The sequence below is a fragment of the Capra hircus genome, chromosome 5 (assembly GCF_001704415.2).
Source record: "Capra hircus breed San Clemente chromosome 5, ASM170441v1, whole genome shotgun sequence".
Taxonomy (NCBI): domain Eukaryota; kingdom Metazoa; phylum Chordata; class Mammalia; order Artiodactyla; family Bovidae; genus Capra; species Capra hircus.
Genome location: NC_030812.1, coordinates 8,955,621 through 8,977,093, shown reverse-complemented (window position 1 = coordinate 8,977,093; position 21,473 = coordinate 8,955,621). Strand labels below are relative to the sequence as shown.

General features: G+C 38.0%; 1 protein-coding gene across 2 annotated transcripts in view; it reads left to right on the top strand.

The window, feature by feature from the left end:
* The window catches only part of PAWR (pro-apoptotic WT1 regulator), a 117,957-nt gene that overhangs the window by 79,964 nt on the left and 16,520 nt on the right, over positions 1–21,473 (top strand). For both annotated transcript variants that reach the window (XM_018047594.1, XM_018047593.1), the window contains exon 4: positions 8,454–8,488. In XM_018047594.1, coding sequence (XP_017903083.1) covers positions 8,454–8,488 — 35 coding nt within the window. The remainder of the gene's footprint in view (positions 1–8,453; positions 8,489–21,473) is intronic.

Sequence of the window (21,473 nt, the reverse complement as noted above, 5' to 3'; positions counted from 1 at the left end):
AGTGGTAAAAACCTTTCGATATGTAAGAAACTTACAGTCTTTTGTATATGTGTGTATAAATCAGTAGAATAGAACCCTAGCACTGGAATTTCTGAGTGAAAAGGAGTACATGTTTGTAATTTTGATATTGCCAAAATTCTCTTTGTAGGTGTTAGAGCATGAACATTTTTTCATGTTATTCAAATCTTTTTATATATTATTTTCATTGGCATAGAATTTTCAATGTGAATAGTAGTTGACACAAATTTCCCATTAATAGGATTCCTCAGTGGTTAAACATTTTTACTATTATAAGTACTACTGAAAGTAACATCTATGTAAATTGAACTTGTTTTGAATTATTTTCTTTGGCCAGATTTCCGGAGATAAGCTTATTGGGTCGGAGCAGTTTTTAAAAATTATTTGTTAGCTATCCCTCATGACTTGCGGGATCTCAGTTCCCTACCAGGGGCTGAACCGGTTCTCCCTGCAGTGGAAGCACAGAATCGTAATTACTGGGCCACCGGTGAAAGTGGAGCTTGCTTAGTCGTGTCTGACTCTGCGACACCATGGCCTACGCAGTCCATGGGATCCTCCAGGCCACAATACTGGAGCGGGCAGCCTTTCCCTTCTCCAGAGGATCTTCCCATCCCAGGGATCGAACCCAGGTCTCCCACATTGCCGGTGGACTCTTTACCAGCTGAGCCACAAGGGACCCCCAGGGAATTCCCTATAATGCATATTTAAGACTAAAAATTTATCAACATATTGCCTAAATTACTTATAAAGAAAAGTTTATCAGTTTATATAATCAAGACCATTTTATGAGAGGGCATTTATGAGTTTTATTTTATTTCTTTCTTTGATTCATTTGTTGATTTTCCTTTTAAAATATTCTCAGGCTAACTGAAAAGTTACAAGTACTGTGTAGAGAATTTTTTTTGCTCCCCTGAAAATGTTTGAGAGTAAGTTGCTAACTTGATGCTTTATTATACCCAATACTTCCCTATGTGTTTTCTGCAAAGAAGATCTCCTGCATAACTGCAACATAGCTCTTCAAGATAGAAAATTAAAATTGACATTGACACATTTTTTTTTTACCATCTAGTTTATTCAGATACCATCAAGTTTCACCAGTTGTCCCAGTTATAGCCTAAATTATAGCAAAGGGTCTAGTTCAGAATCACACATTCTGTTTAGTTGCTGTATCTCCTTAGTGTCCTTTAGTTTGATCCGTCTTTCCTTAGCTTTCTTAATCTTAACACTTATAAAGATTATAGGTCATTTATTTTTGTCGTGTGACATATCGAATATTTACTTCTGATTAGATTCCTGCTGTGTATTATCACAGAATTGACGCTGTGCTTTCTCAGTGTGTGGTCTATCCGGGGACACACGGGTTTAATTTGTCGCATTGCTGCTGCTGACCACTTCGATCGTGTGATTGGGCGACGTTTGCCAGGCCCCCTGCCGCTGCTCCATGAGTGTTTGCGGCTGAGCTCTCGGAGCCTGTAGACTCCTTCGTCTCCGTCAGACTCTCTACTGTCTGCACCCTTTGGTCTGTCTAGTTATGTCTGTATCTCTCTAGCAACTCGCTACTCCCCATTTTATCTGATGGGTTTTACCTTGTTATAATCTGTATTAGCTTGATTGCCACAAATCTGGTATCTTAAAACAACACAGATTTATCAACTTGCAGTTTTTAAGTTGGCAGTCTCATTGGACTGGTAAAATTGTGGACCGAAATCAAAGGATAAAATCAGGACGGCATTCCTTTTTGGATGCTATAGGAGAGAATCCATTTCCTTGCCTCTTCCAGCTCTTAGCAGCTACCTGAATTCCTTGTCCCTCTTTCTTCTTCAAAGTCAAAATTGTGACTTTCCTGCTTTGCTCTATCTCCCTCTGACTTTCTGCCTCTTTCTTCCACTTTGAGTGACCATTATGATTACAGTGAGCCCATTAGATAACGCAGTATAATCTCCCTATTTAAGGTGATTGATTAGCAACCTTAATTTCCCTTTGCTGTGTAACCTAATATGTTTGAAGGTTTTAGAAATTAAGATGTGAACATCTTTGAGGGTCGTTATTCTACCGTGTTGTTCAGTTGCTAAGTCGTGTCTGACTCCTTGCAGCCCCACACACTGCAGCACGCCAGGCTCCCCTGTCTTCACTGTCCCCGAGTTCGCTCTACCACACCCTCACTGTTTATTGTAATACTCACATTATTCCACATTCGGCCAGTGGGAGCCCCTGTAACCTTTTGTATCGTTTGCTGCATCTCCATCTTTCTTCGAATACTTCGTTGTTTTCTGGTGTAATAAGGTATTGCAGACTCATCTGGAGCTTTCTTACTCAAGCCTTGAAAGCAGCTGTGCCTCTAAGGAGCCCTGATCCCTTTTATTGAAAATGATACTGTGAAGCCAAGATCTGGGCTGTAGGTGTGTTCACGTTGTTGAGGTGTCACCGTTCCTAGTCCCTCTGTCTGCACAGACCTACTTTGTGTGTGTATATGCACACATACATAGACATACCTGTTTGCCGCTTACTTGCCTGTCTAGCTAGCTACATCTATTTATGTAGCTATTGGAACTAATTTATACCAGTATGGCAGTTGTCATCTGATATCACAAGGCTTAGTCTAGTGTCCGTAACTCCCTTTTCTGACATTGGGTAACCTGGTTCACATTATCTTGATACGTTTTCTTATTTATTCAGTTCCCCTGTGTGTAACCTCTCGCCCATTGTGACTCCTTCCGCACGCTGATCCCCTCCTCACTGCATGTGGGTTCTGACATCACACATTGGCTTCACCTTCTGCGTGAACACTCTTCACTTTCTTCAGGCTTGGCCATTCCCTTGTGAGGCTGCAGAGTACTGTACCCTCTTGACCCTGCTTGATTCTGACTCCTCAGAGCAGGTCACGCCCCCTGTGGACCCCCTGCTCACCCTGCTTTGCTCCTGCCCTCCAGTGAGGGCGGCTCCTCCCTCAGGTCTGTCTTTGCCCTGTGCAGACTGAGGCATCATGCTGGATTACTCCTGTCTGGGGATGCCTTGTCAACCTGGTTGGGTTTTGACCCACCCAGGCCAGGCTACCACTCTGTGGATGCTCTCTTCATCCTATTTACTGGGGCTCTAGCACATCTCCCCTGCTCATTCCCTACAGAGATCCTCTCCACACCCTACACAGGCCGTGAATTCTCCATGCCAGGCCACCTCTTCGAGGGAATACCTTCTTTACCCTTATGGGCAGAACCCCCATTTTGGGCCGCCCTCCTCCGTGGATGGCCATCATGCCCTCACACTGTGTTTGGGGCTCTCAGTACCCCTTCATGGGGCTCCCTTTCTGACCTCTCCTCAGGCCTGGTAGCCTGACTTCCCTTTCCTGCTCTGTCCGCCTCTCGGCGCTCTGCTCAGGCTCTGATTTCTCATACCAGGCCAAGTTTCCCTGCTGTATGTCCATTATGTTCAGTTTTCTTATTTTCACCTTTAAGTTATTTTATCAGTTATGCCTTACAGATATTCCATTCTTCATTCATCTTCAACTTTATATCCTTAGTATCAATACATTGTGTACACCAACCAGTATAGGTATTTTAATTTAGTCCTGAAAGTCATTTAACGTGGTCTACCATAGTTTTACTGGGGGCTCAAATAAATTTGAATAACTTGAGTATTATTTTACTATATTCTACTGGGCCAGTGTTGGTCTGGTCTTATTTCACACGTGCTTTTATATTTGTTCATACTTTACAAATTGTGATCTCCCATTGCACCTGTAAAGACAATGTTTGTGGGATTTCCTTATTGAGCATTGTAAGCTTGAATGAAGCAGAATGTTTTATTTAAACTTACATAAACCAATTTGCTTTGCCAACATTTTCTAAGCTCTACATAGATCTTTCCCCTTTCCTTTGTAATATAAACCATCCCATTGCAAGGAAGATTATTTCAGGAAAAGTATATTCTAAATCAGTAGTATAATAGACTTTGGAGTTATTAAAGGTCTAATTACATCGTCTTTGAAACTTTAAACACCAGTATAGTCTTAACATTTGTATTTTTTATAAGCAGTTTCAGTGATACTGAAAGTGTTTCTTCTCCCCCAACCCCACGTCTAGACTAAAATTGTAAACATTTTAACAGTTATAGTAATTGTTAAGTTATCACTGTTAGCTCGGAAGTCTTTGTGGTCCCTGAAATATAGAGGCTTGTAGTTATATTTGTATATATAACACGTATATACAAATTTGTATATATTTGTATATAATAATTGTATATTAACACGTAGAAGCATCAAACATTTTCCTCCTCAAAATTGTAAGGGACTGTTAAACTGCACTATAGGTGTTGATTTTTTTTTCCTTCTGTCTAACGTTTTAGTTTTGTCTTTTTGTCAGGGCGTAAAAATGGCTTTAAACTCCTATCTGTACATATCAGTTTTGAATACACGTGAGAAGCAGGCTGCCACCCCTCCCAATCTCTGCTGACACTAATATAGTCTGTCTGATTTGAGGAACATTTGGTTGTTAAGCAATGAAATTTGGTTACCAGAATCACTGTGAAATAACATTTAGCTACAAAATGTATAATCTAATAAAAACAGTTTTCAAATCTGGCCAATAAGCAATAAGCTTGAGTGTTGGTCTGCGTTAGAATCTTAACTTGAATATTAGTTATATAGAAATAGACTTAAATCTGATTGTTTACATATCTTGGACTTGAGCATGGAGTAGTTTGGTCAAGTATGTCTGAGTTTATAATTTTATCAGTTGTACCAGACGGGTTGTACAGAAAATACTGTAAAACTTGAGATCTCATGTTTTCAGTGACTGTGTGCTCAGTTATGTCTGACTCTTTGCACTCCTCTGGACTATAGCCCACCAGGCTCTGCTCCCCATGGAATTTCTCCAGGCAAGAATAATGGAATGGATTGCCATTTCCTACTCCAGAGGATCTTCCTACCCAGGGATTGAACCCACATCTCCTGCATTGGCAGACAGATTCTTTACCACTATGCCACCTGGGAAGCGCCTTTTAAGTGACTAGTTGTTTTTTTAAAAGCTGTAAGAAGTGTAAAAAATTAGTAACATGCAACTTATTTTTATTAATAGTATACTTCAGTGGTACTTTTAAGTCATTTATAGGTGGGTCAGTGTAGCAGTAGTATCATGCCACTATAGTATAGTGTTGCTAAGAACATCCTGCATCTCACGTTTCTGTACATATTAAGATTCTAATCTAAATGTGTATTAGTCTCTGCTTCTACCATCTAAGGGGAAAATGCCTACATGAAGCCTCAGAAATATTTTTTATTGCCAGATTTCCATACCAGTAAAGTCAGTATATCAGCTACACACAAATCCATAAATGCAGCAGAGGCTCTTATCATTTAGCAGTTATGCTGATTTCACTGCAGTAAGAAGTAGTCTGCTGCTAAGTCGCTTCAGTCGTGTCCGACTCTGTGCGATCCCATAGACGGCAGCCCACCAGGCTCCGCCGTCCCTGGGATTCTCCAGGCAAGAACAATGGAGTGGGTTGCCATTTCCTTCTCCGATGCATAAAAGTGAAAGTGAAGTCGCTCAGTCGTGTCCGCCTCTTAGCGACCCCATGGACTGCAGCCTACCAGGCTCCTCCATCCATGGGATTTTCCAGGCAAGAATACTGGAGTGGGGTGCCATTGCCTCAAGCTGATGTCATTTTTTGAAATATTTCAATTATAACCAAAATCAGAGAAAAGTGTTTATGTTTTGGACCTTACTGTGTCATTAGCGTCTTTTCTAATGCATATTTAATTTAGATGGACATCCTTTAAGGTCTGTGCCTAAAGTTTTAGTTCATATATAATAAGATTAGGGAATATTATGAAAGAAAACCTTGATAAAATATTAGTTGGAATACTGCTTATAAAACTTAAGGGGAAGAGTTGCATTTGAAATCATTACTTTGAGTGTATACACATAACTTTAGTTTTTCTTTCTGCTTTATCTAAATAACCAGGATTAAACATTTTAATCTAGTTACTATGGTTTAAAAAATAGTTTTAAAAAACTAGATCTTATAAAGTATATTCTTTGTTGTTATTCACTTAGAGATATCATTTTTATAATAGGAGCTCTGTTTTACATGTTTGGTGTTAGAGTACAAAGATTCATCTGTCTTATCTTTAGGGTCTCATAGTTTAATGACAGATAGATAAGGAACTCTTCAAAGTTGACTTGCTAGGCTTTTGTTACTGTCCCTGCTACGAGATCAGTTGGTGCCCAAAGGAGGGTAAAATGTCTTTGAACCAGCTGTTGGACCATAGCTCCTCCGGGGTGATCCTATTAAAGGGCCAGGCCCACACACATGAGTACTTCTTGTATCGTATCACCTGGTTGCTTTTGACAACTTTTTAATTCCAAGGTGATGCTTTTTCTGTAACTGTAGATTACCAGGAAAGTTATTTCTATAGGTTGTCAATATATATTTATTGCATACTGTTTATACTGAGTTTTTTGGGGAAAAAGAAATCAAAGGTGAGACACCCCTGCTGCCCCTTTATTGCATTACTTAAAAATGTGATAAAGTCATATTTAAATAAGTGATGCAGGCTGTTGTGGCATGTGCTATGTGTGCTCAGTCATGTCTGACTCTTTGTGACCCCATGGACTGTGAGCCCACCAGGCTCCTCTGTCCGTGGAATTTCCCAGGCAAGAATACTGGAGTGGGATGCCATTTGCTTGTAGGCTGTAGTAATGGGAATTTATTGATTTGAAGGAATTAAGTCAGATTTATTAAAGTTCTGCTCAGAAAATTCAGTAAAGATTTTTCCACATCCTAGTTTTTTTAGAAAAACCTTCGCTGTCAATTTTAAATTATTAACCTGTTGTAAAGGAGTTTTGCTAATTGTTTTGATCACTTCCGTCATTTAATCCCCACAACAACCTGGTAAAGTAGACATTGTTTCTATTCCTGTTTTAGAGATGAAGAAACTGAGATTAATGGAAGTTAAATGACTTAACCACAGTCTCAGAGCTACTGGGTGGCCTGTCTGGTTGGAACTTGAATCTAAGTCTTACTCATAACTGTATGGTTTTCCATCTTGTTTTTCCACATTGATACATTCTTTACTGTACCATGTAGTATTTGCTGTTTCAGGCTGGAATCTGATCATCTTATGGGCTTTCCTAGTGGCTCACATGGTAAAGAATCCACCTGCAATGCAGGAGATCTGGGTTTGATCCCTGGGTCTGGCAGATGCCCTGGAGAAGGGAATGCCTACCCACTCCAGTATTCTTCCCTGGAAATTCCATGGACAGAGGACTCTGGCTGGCTGCAGTCCATGGGGTTGCAGAGTCAAAGGCTTACTTATTTAAAAAAATTTTTTAAAAAATTATAGTATAGTTGATTTGTAATCTGTTAATTAAGACTTATCATTTAATTTTGACTATGTGTTAGTTGCTCAGTCGTGTCCATCTCTTTGCTACCCCATGGACTGTAGTCTGCCAGGCTCCTCCATCAGTTTGATTTTCCAGGCAAGAATACTGGAGTGGATTGCCATTTCCTTCTCCAGGGGATGTTCCCGACCCAGGAATTAAACCTGGGTCTCCTGCATTGCAGACAGACTCTTTACTTTACCATCTGAGCCACCAGGGAAGCCCTACTTTTGACTGTGTTATTAAAATGAAACTGCAGAAGACAAAACAGAGTCTTCAGCCAGCAGAAGGCTGCCCTATTGGTTTCAAGGCAACATACTTTTCCCATTTCCCTGGTGGCTCAGTGGTGAAGAATCTGCCTGCCAAGCAGGAGATGCAGGTTTGATCCCTGGGTTGGGACAGTTCCTTGGAGAAGGAAATGGCAACCCACTTTAGTATGCTTGGCTGGGAAATCCCATGGACAGAGGAGCCTGGTGGGCTATAGTCCATGGGGTTGTGAAAGAGTCGGACATGACTTAGCGACTAAATAGCAGCAACAATAGTTTTCTCACCCCAATGCTTAATATTAACTTACAGCTATCTTTTGGGGGCGGGGAGGTCTAGCTTAGAATCAGCATAAAAATATTTTCTCACCTTTAATTTTTAGCTATTTTAAAAAAAAGCATTAATCATTATATGTTTGTGGTGAATTGTACCCCCCCCCCCAGCTTTTTTTTCTTTTTTTAAACTGAGGGCATAGAAAACACTAGAAGGGGGATATGTTGTGTTTTTTAATGCTTAACTTCCAAAAATGTTTAAATTGGTTGATGAATGATAACCCTTTAAAATTTTTTTCTAAGCTTTTAAAATGTTTCCAAATTAAAGATATAATTTTTAAACAGTGATTGGTTTTGTCTGAAAAATCAAATGTAGGATATTGTTTTGTTTTGATCGGCAATGTGAATTTTTTAAAATAATGGTAATTGTTCCAACATTCTCTATCAATTGTTTTATATAACCTGAAATTGTGTGTGCTTTTATACATACCCAAACTGATATGTTGTTATTTTTACTTTATAGGAGCCATCTAGAACAGTTTCAGGAAGATACAAAAGGTAAGAATCCGTAAGTTAAGACTAAGAACATATTGTAGACATAAGTATAATGTCAGAAACCTTAATTGTCCTCTTAAAAAGAAACTGCATTGTAGGCAGACCACAACTTACTCTCACATACTCTGCAGTCCGAAAACTGCACACTACATGGATTTGTAAAGGTTTGATGAACTTAGCAAAAGAAAACTTAGAGTCATTTTCACTTGTGTGTTTAAACACTGAAAAGATAAGTATAACAGCTGTATTAGTCAGCTTGGAATGCCATAACAGAATGCCATAGACAGGATGGCTAAAATAGAAATTTATTTTCTCACAGTTCTGAAGGCTGTGAAGTCCAGAATCGGTCAGAATGACAGCATGGTCTGGTTCTGATGAGGGTTCTCTTCTTGACTCTCAGAGAACTGCCTGCTCACTGTGACCTCATGTGATGGAGAGAGTGGGTAATTTGGTCCAATTCTGCCAGTTGCAGACTTAGCGGCTCGCCGCTGTGTCCTCACGTAGTGGGAGGGGCTGGAGAGCTCTGTGGCGGCAGTGCTCTCACACAGGTGCAGAAGGGCTCCAGCTTTGTGACCTAGGCACCTCCCGCAGCCTCACCTCCCAGTGCCCTTACGGTGGACATTAGGGTTTCAACATAAGAGTTGGGAGGGACACAAGCATTCAAACCAGAGCAAGTCTATAGCACCACCTATTCACAATTGAACAATGCTTTTTACCAGAAAATGTGTTTGAGTGTATGTGCTTATGTATAGGAGGAAGATCAGAATTAAGTATGAGAAGTTGTTAAACAGAGTTGCTTGAAGTAGTAATGTCCTTCCCTGTTAAAGCCATAAAGTTGCAGAAGATGTGGTCATCATGCTTGTGCTAATAATTGTAGAATAATGGTAAATCTTATCAAGTCTTCTCATGTCCAGGGTGCTTTATGGAGATCTCATTCAATTTTTCAGGTATCTTATAAAGAAGGTACTGTTGGTAAAATATTTGCTTTTACCTTGTAGGTGAGGGAAATGAGATAAAGAGGTAGAATCATTTCACTGTGGTTACAAAACTAGTCAGTATGAACCCAGATTTGAACTCAGGCAACCTGACTCCAGAACCCACATGCCTGTGCAAGACAATCTACTTAGATTTATATGTATAAAACCTCTGTTTTCCTCTGTTTTATGTTAAGTTTAAAATATATGGTTAAAAGTTGTGGGTGTTATAGTGTATATAAATAAAATATTGAATAGGAAGAGCTGTAATTTTATTACTAACTTACTAAATAGAAAAGATGTAAATGTTTAGTGATAAAACAATGTTTAAGAAGGCTAAGGTAATCAACGACTGAGTAAGTAAATCTGACATATTTGCCACTGCTGCTGCCTTTCACTTTAATTCCTGAGTAATTTTGATATAGGTATAATGAAGCCTGTGATTCCTTTAAACTTCTAACATGTAAGCATTGTTTGGTAATTTTTACTTAGCATGACTAGTTTAAACTGGAAAGAATCTTTTTTTGTTTGCTAGCAAGCATTGTCAATCAAAAAGCTTTGATTTGGCCCATTTGCAGGCCACGTTCTCAAACCAAAATATTTTTATCAGTTTTTGTTTTGGGAAATAAAAATGAACTTCAGTAATGATACCACATTTGTTGTATCATTCATACAGATTTAGTTCTTAAGTCAGTTCAGTTCAGTTGCTCAGTCCTGTCCGACTCTTTGCGACCCCGTAAATCGCAGCACTCCGGGCCTCCCTGTCCATCACCAACTCCCAGAGTTCACTCAAACTCATGTCCATTGAGTCGGTGATGCCATCCAGCCGTCTCATCTTCTGTCGTCCCCTTCTCCTCCTGCCCCCAATCCCTCCCAGCATCAGAGTCTTTTCCAGTGAGTCAACTCTTCGCATGATACACTTTAAATTATAATTGGCACTTTTCAGATTTGCATTCTTTAGTTAGAGTCATCAGGGGAATAATTTCCTTACAAATCTTCATCAAAAGCTTAATTTACCATTGATCATTTATTTACCGTTTATCATTGTGTTAAATCAGGAAGACAGTTGATTTCACATGGTGAATGTTTTTATTTTTAAGCTTTTTAGACCATTATTTTACTTGTGACCTGTTGGTACACATGTTGCTTCTTTTATTTTCATAGCCTAGAACATGTGGTTTGTTACCTTTCAACTCTCAAAGGTTTAGCCATGTTTAATACTACTAAAAAAACAAAAAATTTTTAAAGTGTCTAATCATTATTCACAAACTCTTTGCAACTCAGACACAAGATAAAAAAACAAAACAAAATCTAGATCTGAACTTATCTATGCCTTATCTAGAGGAATTTGTTGTATTGTATATCAACAGTTCATTGCATTCATTAATCTGTCAGCAAGTTGCAACAAAGACTGGAGAATGTATATTTCTTGGAGAGGGTGTCTGTTGATTAATGGGGATGAAAAAAAGGAGGAATGGGCTAAAGGATAGATATTTGGCATTATATGTTAGAAAATATTTTCAGTAAACCAAATAACTTATACATATGGCTAGACAAACTTAAAAAGTCATTAGAGGATACAAGCCATCCACAAGACCAGTTTGTGTGTGTTATTATAAATTATGAATTAAATATAAATTTTTTCTTACCGTGATCAAGGATGCATTGAATTTGTTAAGCAGTGACTCTAGTTATGCCCTATTTATTGAATCAACTCGTTTACCTAGAACATTTCTTAAATATTCACTGAACTCCTTTTCATAAAACATGGTTAAATGGGCCTCCCTGGTGATCTGGTGGTTAAGGCTTTGCACTCCCAGTACAGGTCTGATCCCTGATCAGGGAACTAGATCCCATATGCCACAACTGAGAGTTTGTATGCTGCAGCTAAAGGCTCCTCCGCATGCCACAGCAGAGGTTGAAGATCCCTGTGTGCTGCGAGTAAGACCCGACACAGCCAAAGAAATAAATATTTTTTTAAAAAAAACAACTATGTTTCAATAACTTTGGAAAATTATTTGGAGGTGGGGGTCATAAAGTTTCTGAAACTTAAGGTTTAGGAACGGTGGACTGGTGGTCATGTATTTGTGGGGTTTTTTTCTCCCCAATATGTAATTTTCATAATAGAATGTTTACTTGGTTAAGTTTATAGTGATCTCTTTAAGATAATTTACTGTATTTAACATATGAGAAAAGAACATGTATGATAGCCCCTAACAGAAAAACTTAAATTTATAACAATGAGATAGTGTATATGCTGTAATATATTAAAGTTACAATATGGACATTAAACTGATGTTTTAGGAAACATTACCTATAAGAATTAATAATTATAGGAAAAATATTACCTATTTATATTAAACGAGTAGAGGGAGAGCATATAACAAAGGGTGTGATGATGAAACAGTGTCTCTTATATAAAGTGTTCTAAACTTGAGCTCTATTGACAAGCTGCTAAATTTCTATATAAAAGAATATCATGCTTATTTGGGAGAAGAGCTACATTTTTCATCAGATTTTCAAAGGGATCTGCAATCCAAAAAGGTTATGAACTACTAATAATTGATATATTGTGGAATTGTGGCTCAGCTGGTAAAGAATCCACCTGCAATACAGGAGGCCTGGGCTTGATCCCTGGGTTGGGAAGACCCCCTGGAGAAGGGAAAGGCTACCCACTCCGGTAGTCTGACCTGGAGAATTCCATGGACTGTATAGTTCATGGGGTCACAAAGAGTGGGACATGACTGAGCGACTTTCACTTTCACAACATCTGTTGTCTCTGGGTTATTGGGGTTACTGGAAAGATTGATCATATTATCTGTTTCCCACGGTGAATGTGTATCGTAATTTCAATAGAGTCTGAGAAGTGACTTTTGTATTTAGCTGTTGCTCTCTTTATGTGTGTGTGTTTAAAGGGAGAGAGAGCCTACACAGCGGGTGGGGCTGTTAGGACGGTGGGACTGGAGTGGTGGAGTGCAATAAGGCAGTGAACATATTACAGCTCGAGGCTAGGCTTTCACTTGCTGGTTATTTAAGAATGTTACAGTTTAGCCAGTACTTCTGGATATTTGATATCCTTTCTAAAAGGAGGATTTTACTCATGAGCCTCGTATTACTTCTACTGCGAAACTTTAAAATATCTTATTTTAGCATAAAATTCCTCTAGTTGTAATCTCATGGTGCTGCCAATCTTGTCCTTGTGGTAGTTTTAGAATAACAATGTTTCATCCCCCAACACAACACCTTCTACTCTTCCCACAGAAAATTCCCAGAGGGGGAACATTTTCAGTAAATGGTGGTGTTTATCCTTGATAATACTGTTTATTCTTTCTCCTTTTCTGAACATTTTGGTTAATAACTTTGTAACTAAGGGCAGAGGAGGATTCTTTTTGGAGGTGTATTAGTTAGAGATTTGTGTTAACATTCCTGAATAGAACATTGCAATCTTTTTGGAGTTAATAAAACAATCTTTTATTCTGGGTATTGTGCACTGTACATATCTAGCCCTGAAAATCACTTAAAACATTTCTGTTTTTAAAATAAACAGAACTAAATTTGGCAATAAGAACTAGTAACACAATTATTCACAATTATGACAGTATTCTTTACAAACATAATACATAGTAGGCATAAATCACTGATTTTTTTCAGTAATAGTCCTTGTTTTGAGTTTGTATATTATCATTTGCATAAAGCCTAATAAGGATTTTTTAAATAAATAGATTAAACTTTTTGAAGTCTTACTTTAAGCTTGTATGTACATCAAGCAAATACAAACATATTAAGGCATATCCACATGTTGGGTTTTTATTTGTAGTTGTCAGCATTGTAGTTTGTATTTGAATAATCATGTGGTTGATGCAGGTGAGTGGACTTTTTTTAAGTGAAAAGAGGCCTTTAAAATGATTCTGGTTCTCTTTTATGTATGCTGCAACTTAGGCGACACCTTGCTGTCTTGAGTCCCTCCTACCCCTCTGCTGGCATTTCCCGGTTTTGTTTGTATTTCTTCCTTTCCTGTGCTTACTCTTTATGTGTTGGTGTTACTCAGCACTTTGTCTTATTATTTTTGGTCTGTTTATTTGCACTAGGAAATTTTTTTCACTCTGATGACTTCAGTTATTATATATACCTATGCTGATGATTCCAAATCATTAGCTCCATTCCTGTATAACCAGCAACTTTAAAATATATATTTTTAGATATCATAGAAGCATCTTAAACTCAGCATGTTCAAAAGCAAACTTGTGAAACTTAGATTTCAGTGAAAGTGAATGTGACGTTGCTCAGTCGCGTCCGACTCTGCCACCCCATGGACTGTAGCTTAACAGGCTCCTCTGTCCGTGGAATTTTCCAGGCAGGGGTACTGGAGTGGGCTGCATTTCCTTCTCCAGGGGATCTTCCTGACCCAGGGATCGAACCTGGGTCTCCTGCAGTGGAGACAGATGCTTTACCATCTGAGCCACCAGGGAAGCCCTAGATTTCAGTAGTTGGTATCAAAATCCATTCCTACTCTAGTCAGAAATCTGGATGTTGCTTTTGACCCTTTTTTTTTTTCCCCCCTCACTGCCTCGTTAACATTCAGTCATTTACCAAAACTTGTTGAATTTACTTCCTGTGTAGCTCTAGTGCCTACCCACCAATCTAGGATATCATCATCTCTTACATAGATGATTATAATAGCTTCCACACTGGTCTCCCTGCCTTCAGTTTTGCTTATTTCCTGTCCACTTTGTTAAAATGATTCTCTCACTTTCCCTGCTTTAATGACTTCCTGTGACCTTTAAATGAGTCTAAGCTAGTTTCCAAGGCAGGGTGATACTCAAGATAACATTGGGTGCTGGAGGAAAATATTAGATTTTCTATTTGTATTTACCTTTTAATTTAAAAGACACTAAGACATTTACACTCATCTCTTGATACGTGGGGTATTGGGTCCAGGACCACCAAAGATACCAAAATCTGTGGATGCTCAAGTCCCTTATGTAAAATGATGTATTTGTGTATAATTCATGCACATCTTCCTGTATACTTTAAATCTCTAGAATGCTTATAGTACCTAATACAGCGTAAGTGCTATATGAATATAAGTTTTGCATTTTGGAAATTTCCGGAATTCCCTTACTCTGAATATTTTCTTCCATGGGGATTGGTTTAGTTTGTGGATATGGAACCCACAGATTCATAGGACCCACTGATGCTTAGTAACTCACACGCTGTACTAGTTCAGTTCAGTCGTTCAGTCGTGTCCGACTCTTTGTGACCCCATGAATTGCAGCACGCCAGGCCTCCCTGTCCATCACCAACCCACAGAGTTCACTCAAACTCATGTCCATCAAGTCAGTGATGCCATCCAGCCATCTCATCCTCTGTTGTCCCCTTCTCCTCCTGCCCCCAGTCCCTCCCAGCATGAGTCTTTTCCAATGAGTCAACTCTTTGCATGAGGTGGCCAAAGTACTGGAGTTTCAGCTTTAGCATCAGTCCTTCAAGAACTGAGAACACCCAGGGCTGATCTCCTTTAGAATGGACTGGTTGGATCTCCTTGCAGTCCAAGGGACTCTCAAGAGTCTTCTCCAACACCACAGTTCAAAAGCATCAATTCTTTGGCCCTCAGCTTTCTTCACAGTCCAACTCTCACATCCATACATGACCACAGGAAAAACCATAGCCTTGACTAGACGGACCTTTGTTGGCAAAGTAATGTCTCTGCTTTTGAATATGCTATCTAGGTTGGCCATAACTTTCCTTCCAAGGAGTAAGCATCTTTTAATTTCATGGCTGCAGTCACCATCTGCAGTGATTTTGGAGCCCCCCAAAATAAAGCCTGTCACTGTTTCCACTGTTTCCCCATCTGTTTCCCATGAAGTGATGGGACCAGATGCCATGATCTTCGTTTTCTGAATGTTGAGCTTTAAGCCAACTTGTTCACTCTCCTCTTTCACCTTCATCAAGAGGCTTTTTAGTTCCTCTTCACCTTCTGCCATAAGGATGGTGTCATCTGCATATCTGAGGTTATTGATATTTCTCCCGGCAATCCTGATTCCAGCTGTGCTTCTTCCAGCCCAGCGTTTCTCATGATGCACTCTGCATAGAAGTTAAATAAGCAGGGTGACAATATACAGCCTTGACGTACTCCTTTTCCTATTTGGAACCAAGTCTGTTGTTCCATGTCCAGTTCTAACTGTTGCTTCCTGACCTGCATATAGGTTTCTCAAGAGGTAGTTCAGGTGGTCTGGTATTCCCATCTCTGTTCTAGTTACTAACTTGTTATTCCTTTGTTCTGTGTATCAGATAATTATTTGATACTGGAGGTATCCTGAAAAAAGTGTATTTTTGTTTGACTACCTTCTAAATCTTATACAGTACTGTAATTTGAATGGTTAAATGGATTTACAATTTATTATGTAGTTTAATACTCATAAAGTCGGTAAGTCTGGTGAGGGGAAACTTACGGAGAATATCAAACCAAGCATATAAATGCAAAGGTGGTTATGTGGTTTTTTTAGTTGGCAAGATACATAAAATCAGATCTGTTTTTACAAATTAGAAAAAAATTTTTTTGATGCTTTGGATTTTTAAGTGAAAAATTTAAAAACTCTGTGAGGCATCTCTTTCTGTTATAGCCATAAAGATAAAAAATGCATGCTCATCTTAGAACTGCACCTTCGAATCTTTATATTTCATAAGTTAAAATAAGTTCCTCAGAAGTAAAGAAGCATCTTCAAATTATACTTTCGTTAAAAACATTATAGTCAGTTTTTGTGAAAACAAAACTTACACCATAGTTAAAATGTACACTTAAAATTCTTTTCATCCCTTTATGTTCTATTTTTTGTGATAGAGATAATATTTTAATTATACCATATTCTAAGTCATAGTATTTCATTTACATATATATTTGTGTAACAAATTATATATGAATATAATATATAATCACATATAATACTATAAATCATAATATAAAATAGGTAAATATACATATCAATGTATATAGTGAATAAATTTAGAAACCATTCGTTGAAATGCTTCTTAAAATAGTTTTCAGTCTCCTGCTTGCTTTTCCAGTGTCATATCTTATCACTCCTATGTTTACATTTCATGCTTTAGCCATATTGGATTTTTCTGTTTCTCAATAGACCACATACTCTTTCATATTTGCACATTCTTATTCCTCTTTTAAGTCTTGAGTTTAAACATTCTTTTAATGCTGTTCAGAGTGTGGTCCTTGAACTGTTTGTTTCTAACCTATGACAAAGTAAGAATAAAACATAAAAGTAAATATTTAGAAGCCTGAATTTCATTTTGACATTGTCATCATCACACCCAAGTGCATGATAAGTGGACTCCTTTATCAACAGGCTATCGACTAATTCAAGTACCATGGTACATATGTATTTTTTGTTTTGTTTTTTTTAACTTTTGCCCTAACTTTTTAGAGCAAAATTGAGGAAAAGGTACACAGGTTTCCCATGTAAACCTGTCCTTACACGTGGATAGCCTCCCTGCTACAGGAGGTGTGTTTGTGACAGCTGAGGAACGTACACATCATAACCCAAGTCCCTGGTTTATGTGGTTCACTCTTGGTGCTGTTCCTTCTGTAGATTTGGACAAGTGCATAATGACATGCCTCCATCGCTATGTAAAACGATACTGTGGTATCATTTTAGTCTCTGATCTTTCTCCGCTCCATAGTTTTGCCTTTGCCACAGTCATATGATTGAAACCAAACAGTGTGTAGCCTTCTCAGCTTGGCTTCTTTCACTTAGTAGTATACAGTTTAAATTTCCTCCATATTGTTTCATGGTTTAATAGCTTATTTCTTTTTATGCGCTGAATAATATTCCATTTTCTGGATATGCCACAGTTTATTTCTCCACTTACTTAGGAAAGGGCAGTGTGATTGCTCTCAAGTTTTGGCAGTTATGAATAAAGCTTCTATAAACATCCATGTGTAGGTTTTTGTGTAGACATGTGTTTTCAGCTCCTTTAGATTAATACCAAGGAGTACGATCCATGACAAGAGTATGTTTAGTTTTATAAGAAACCACCAAACTGTCTCAGAAGCAGCTGTACCAGTTTACATTCCTACCAGCAGTGAATAAGAGTTAATGTTGCTCTATATCCTCACCAGTGTTGATCCTGATTTCAGCCATTTTAATGTGTGTGTAGCAGTATCTGATTGTAATTTGCATTTCCCTGATTACAGATGATATGGAACGTCTTCTCATATGCTAATTTGCCATCTGTATATCTTGTTTTCTGAGGTGTCTGTTAAGGTCTTTGGCTCATTTTTCAGTCTGATGGTTTGTTATTGTTAAATTGTAGAATTCTCTGTATATTTTGGATAATACTTCTTTATCAGATATATCCTTTTGGAAGTATTTTCTTCCAGGTGGCTTGTCTTGTTCTTTTAACATTGTCTTTCACAGAGCAGAGATATTTAGAATTTTAATGAAGTTCAGCTGTCAATCATGGCTTCCCAGGTGGCTCAGTGGTAAAGAACCTGTCTGCCAGTTCAGGAGACGCAGGTTTGATCCCTGGGTCAGGAAGGTCTCCTGGAGAAGGAAAGGGCAACCCACTCCATTACACTTGCCTCAGAAATGCAATGGATAGAGGAGCATGGTGGACTACAGTCCAAGGGGTTGCAAAATAATCAGATACAACTTAGTGACTAAACAGCAACAACTGTCAACTATTTTTCTTGGATTGTGCCTTTGCTGTTGTACCTAAGAAGTCTTCAGCATACCCAGAGTCTTCTACATTTTCTCCTATGTTAGTTGTCCTCTATGAGATTATATATGAATAGTTTGCATTTTTCCTTTAAGTCTTGATCCATTTTGAGTTAACTTTTGTTAAGGGTATAAGTTCTTTGTTTTATCTTGCATTGCATGTGCACGTCCAGTTGTTTTCCATTTGTTGAAAGACAGTTTTGTTCCATTATATTGCCTGTACTCCTTGTCAGAGAGTTGCGGCTCATTTACGTGAGTCTCTTTCTGCTTCTGTTGCTGTTCCATTGCTCTGTCTGTCTCTTCTTTTACCAGTACTGCACTGTCCTGATTACTGTAGCTTTAAACTAAGTCTTGAAGTTGGGTGGTGTTAGCCCTCCGATTTTGTTAATTAATATTGTGTTGCCTATTCTGGATCTGGCCTCTCCATGTAAACTTTAGAATTAGTTTGTCAGTAGCCACAAAATAGCTTGTTAGGATTTTGATTGGGCTTGCATTGAGCCAAGAGATCAGTGGGAAATCAAGAGTTGGGAAGAAGTGGCACATTACCAACATTGACTCTTCCTGTCCACTAACTGGTTTCTCCATTTACTTAGTTCTTCTTTGGTATCTGTCATCAGTTTTTGTTGTTTTCCTCATATAGATGTTTTACATTTTGTTAGATTTGTACATAAGTATCTCATTTTGTAGAGAGCTAATGTAAATGTATTGTTTTAAATTTCAAATCTCACTTGTTCATTGCTAGTGTGTAGGAAAGGGATTGACTTTTGTGTATTGCCCTTATATCTTGCAGACTTGCTATAATTACTTATTAGTTTCAGGAATTTTTTTGTGTTGGTCTTTTCAGATTTTCTCCATACGTGATCATATCATCTGTGAACAAAGGCAGTTTTATTTCTTCCTTCCCCGTCTATATACCTTTTATTTCCTTTTCTTGTCTTATTGTATTACCTAAACTTCCAGTGGTGGCTTCCCTGTATGGACTTCCCTGGTGGCTCAGATGGTAAGGTGTCTGCCTACAATGCGGGAGACCCGGGTTCAATTCCTGGGTCAGGAAGATCTCCTGAAGAAGGTAATGGCAACCTACCAGTATTCTTGCCTGGAAAATACCATGGACAGAGGAGCCTGGTAGGCTTCAGTCCATGGGATCGCAAAGTCAGACACGACTGAGCAACTTCACAGTCACAGACTTCCAGTAAGATACTGAAAAGGAATTGGTGAAAGGGGGACATTCTTGCCTTGCTGATGTTAGCAGGAAAGCTTTCAGTGTCTCACCACTAGGTATGATGTAGGGTCGGGGGTGGGGGTGTGGATGTGGGTGCGGGTGGTGTGTGTGTGTGTGTGTGTGTGTGTGTGTGTGTGTGTGTGTGTGTCTAGATATTCTTTATCAGGTTTAGGAAATTCCCTTCTGTGCTTAGTTTGTACTTTTTTTTAAATCATATATAGATGTTAGATTTTGTCAAATGCTTTTTCTGTGTATGTGTGACATGTGATCCTTCTTTAGCCTGTTACTGCAATAGATTACATAATTGTGTGTGTACGTGTGTGTGTGTTTTAACAGAACCAGCCTTGAATAAATTCCAGTTGATTTTTGGTGGATAATTTTTTCTATACATTCTCAAATTCGATGTGCAAATATTTTGTTGAGGATTTTTGCATCAGTGTTCATGAGAGATCTTAATCTTTATTTTTTAGTTTTCTTATGATATCTGTCTGATTTTGGTATTAGAGTAATGCTGGCTTCATAAAATTTAGATGTATTCTTTCTATTTTTACTTCTGAAAGAGATTTTAGTAATCTGTATAATTTCTTCCTTAGATTTTGGATGGATTCACTAGTGAACTCCTCTGGGCCTGGTACTTTGTTTTGCAAAGTTATTAGTTATTGATTCAATTTCTTTAATACATACCAGCCTGTTGAAATTATTTGTTTCTTCTTGTGTGAATTTTGACAAATTGTTGCTTCCAAGCAATTGATCTGTTTCATCTAGGTCATCAAATTTGTGGTCAGAGGATTCCTTTTTTATTATTTTAATGTCCATGGAATCTTCATTTCTGTTGGTAGTCTGTGTCCTTTCTTTTTCTTAGCTTGGCTAGAGGGCTGTTGGTTTTGTTGATATTTTTAAAGAAATAGCTTTTGATTCATTGATTATCCTGTATTGGTTTCCTGTTTTCAGTTTCATTAGTTTCTGCTCTAGTTCTTGTTATTCTTTATCTGCTTATTTTAGTTTGAATGCTCGCTCTTCCCTAGTTTCCTAGGGTGGCAACTGAGAGTATTGGTTTTAGATCTGGCTTTCCTAATAGATGTGCTCAGCGTACACGTCCCTTTCCAAGCGCTGCTTTCGCTGCATTCCACAGAGGATAAGCTGTGAGCTTCTTTGTTTTGTTCAAAATACTTTAAAATTTCTCTTGAGATTTCTTCTTTGACCCATGTGTTATTTAGAAGTGCATTGTTTAATCTCCATGTTATTCGGGAGTTTTCCAGTTATCTTTCTGTTATCAGTTCTTGTCTAATTCTGTTGTGCTCTAAGACCAGGCACAGTATGATTTCTATTCTTTTAAATTTGTGATGGTGGTTTTTATGACCCACAGTGTGGTTTATCTTGGTCACCTTGCAAGCTAGGAAAGAATGTATATTCTGCTATGCCTGTGTTATTTTTATGTTAGTCATTTGTAAACTAAAATGTGTTAAGAATTGAAGAAAATGTGAAGATATATTTACCTTAGAAATCTTGTGTTGAATTTAATCAGACATATTCTTGTTCCATAAATAAAACAAGAAGTAGACATATACTTAAATCAAAATAAATAAGTAAAAGCTAAAAATCTTTTTTATTCTTTTCAGTTTCTGCTTTTGTTAGAATTATCTAAATCTACAAAGTAAATTTTACATTCTTTATTTTTCATCTTAATTTACTTAGGATAAAACAAACTTTGCTAGGCTTTTTAAAAGAAAAGATACATCTTTTTTGAATGTGACAAAAGTAGTAAACCAAATTATGATGATGGTGGAAGTAATTTCAAAGAGATACAGACCAAAAGAGTTTGTACTTGTTTTGTTGAGAAGTATTATCCCTCCTATAGTGAGTTCAGTTTTTAGCCATTATTGATAGGGAGCTGCTAAAACCATAATGGGGTTATTTGCAGTATTGTACTGGCTGCTGAAACAATAAAACCACCAAATTTAAGTGGCATTTATGTGCACAGCGTTACAGTCACAACCACAAATGGCTTATTTGAAAGACAGACTGTCACAGTTAAGAAGCTGACAGAAGCAGATCATCAGGATTTC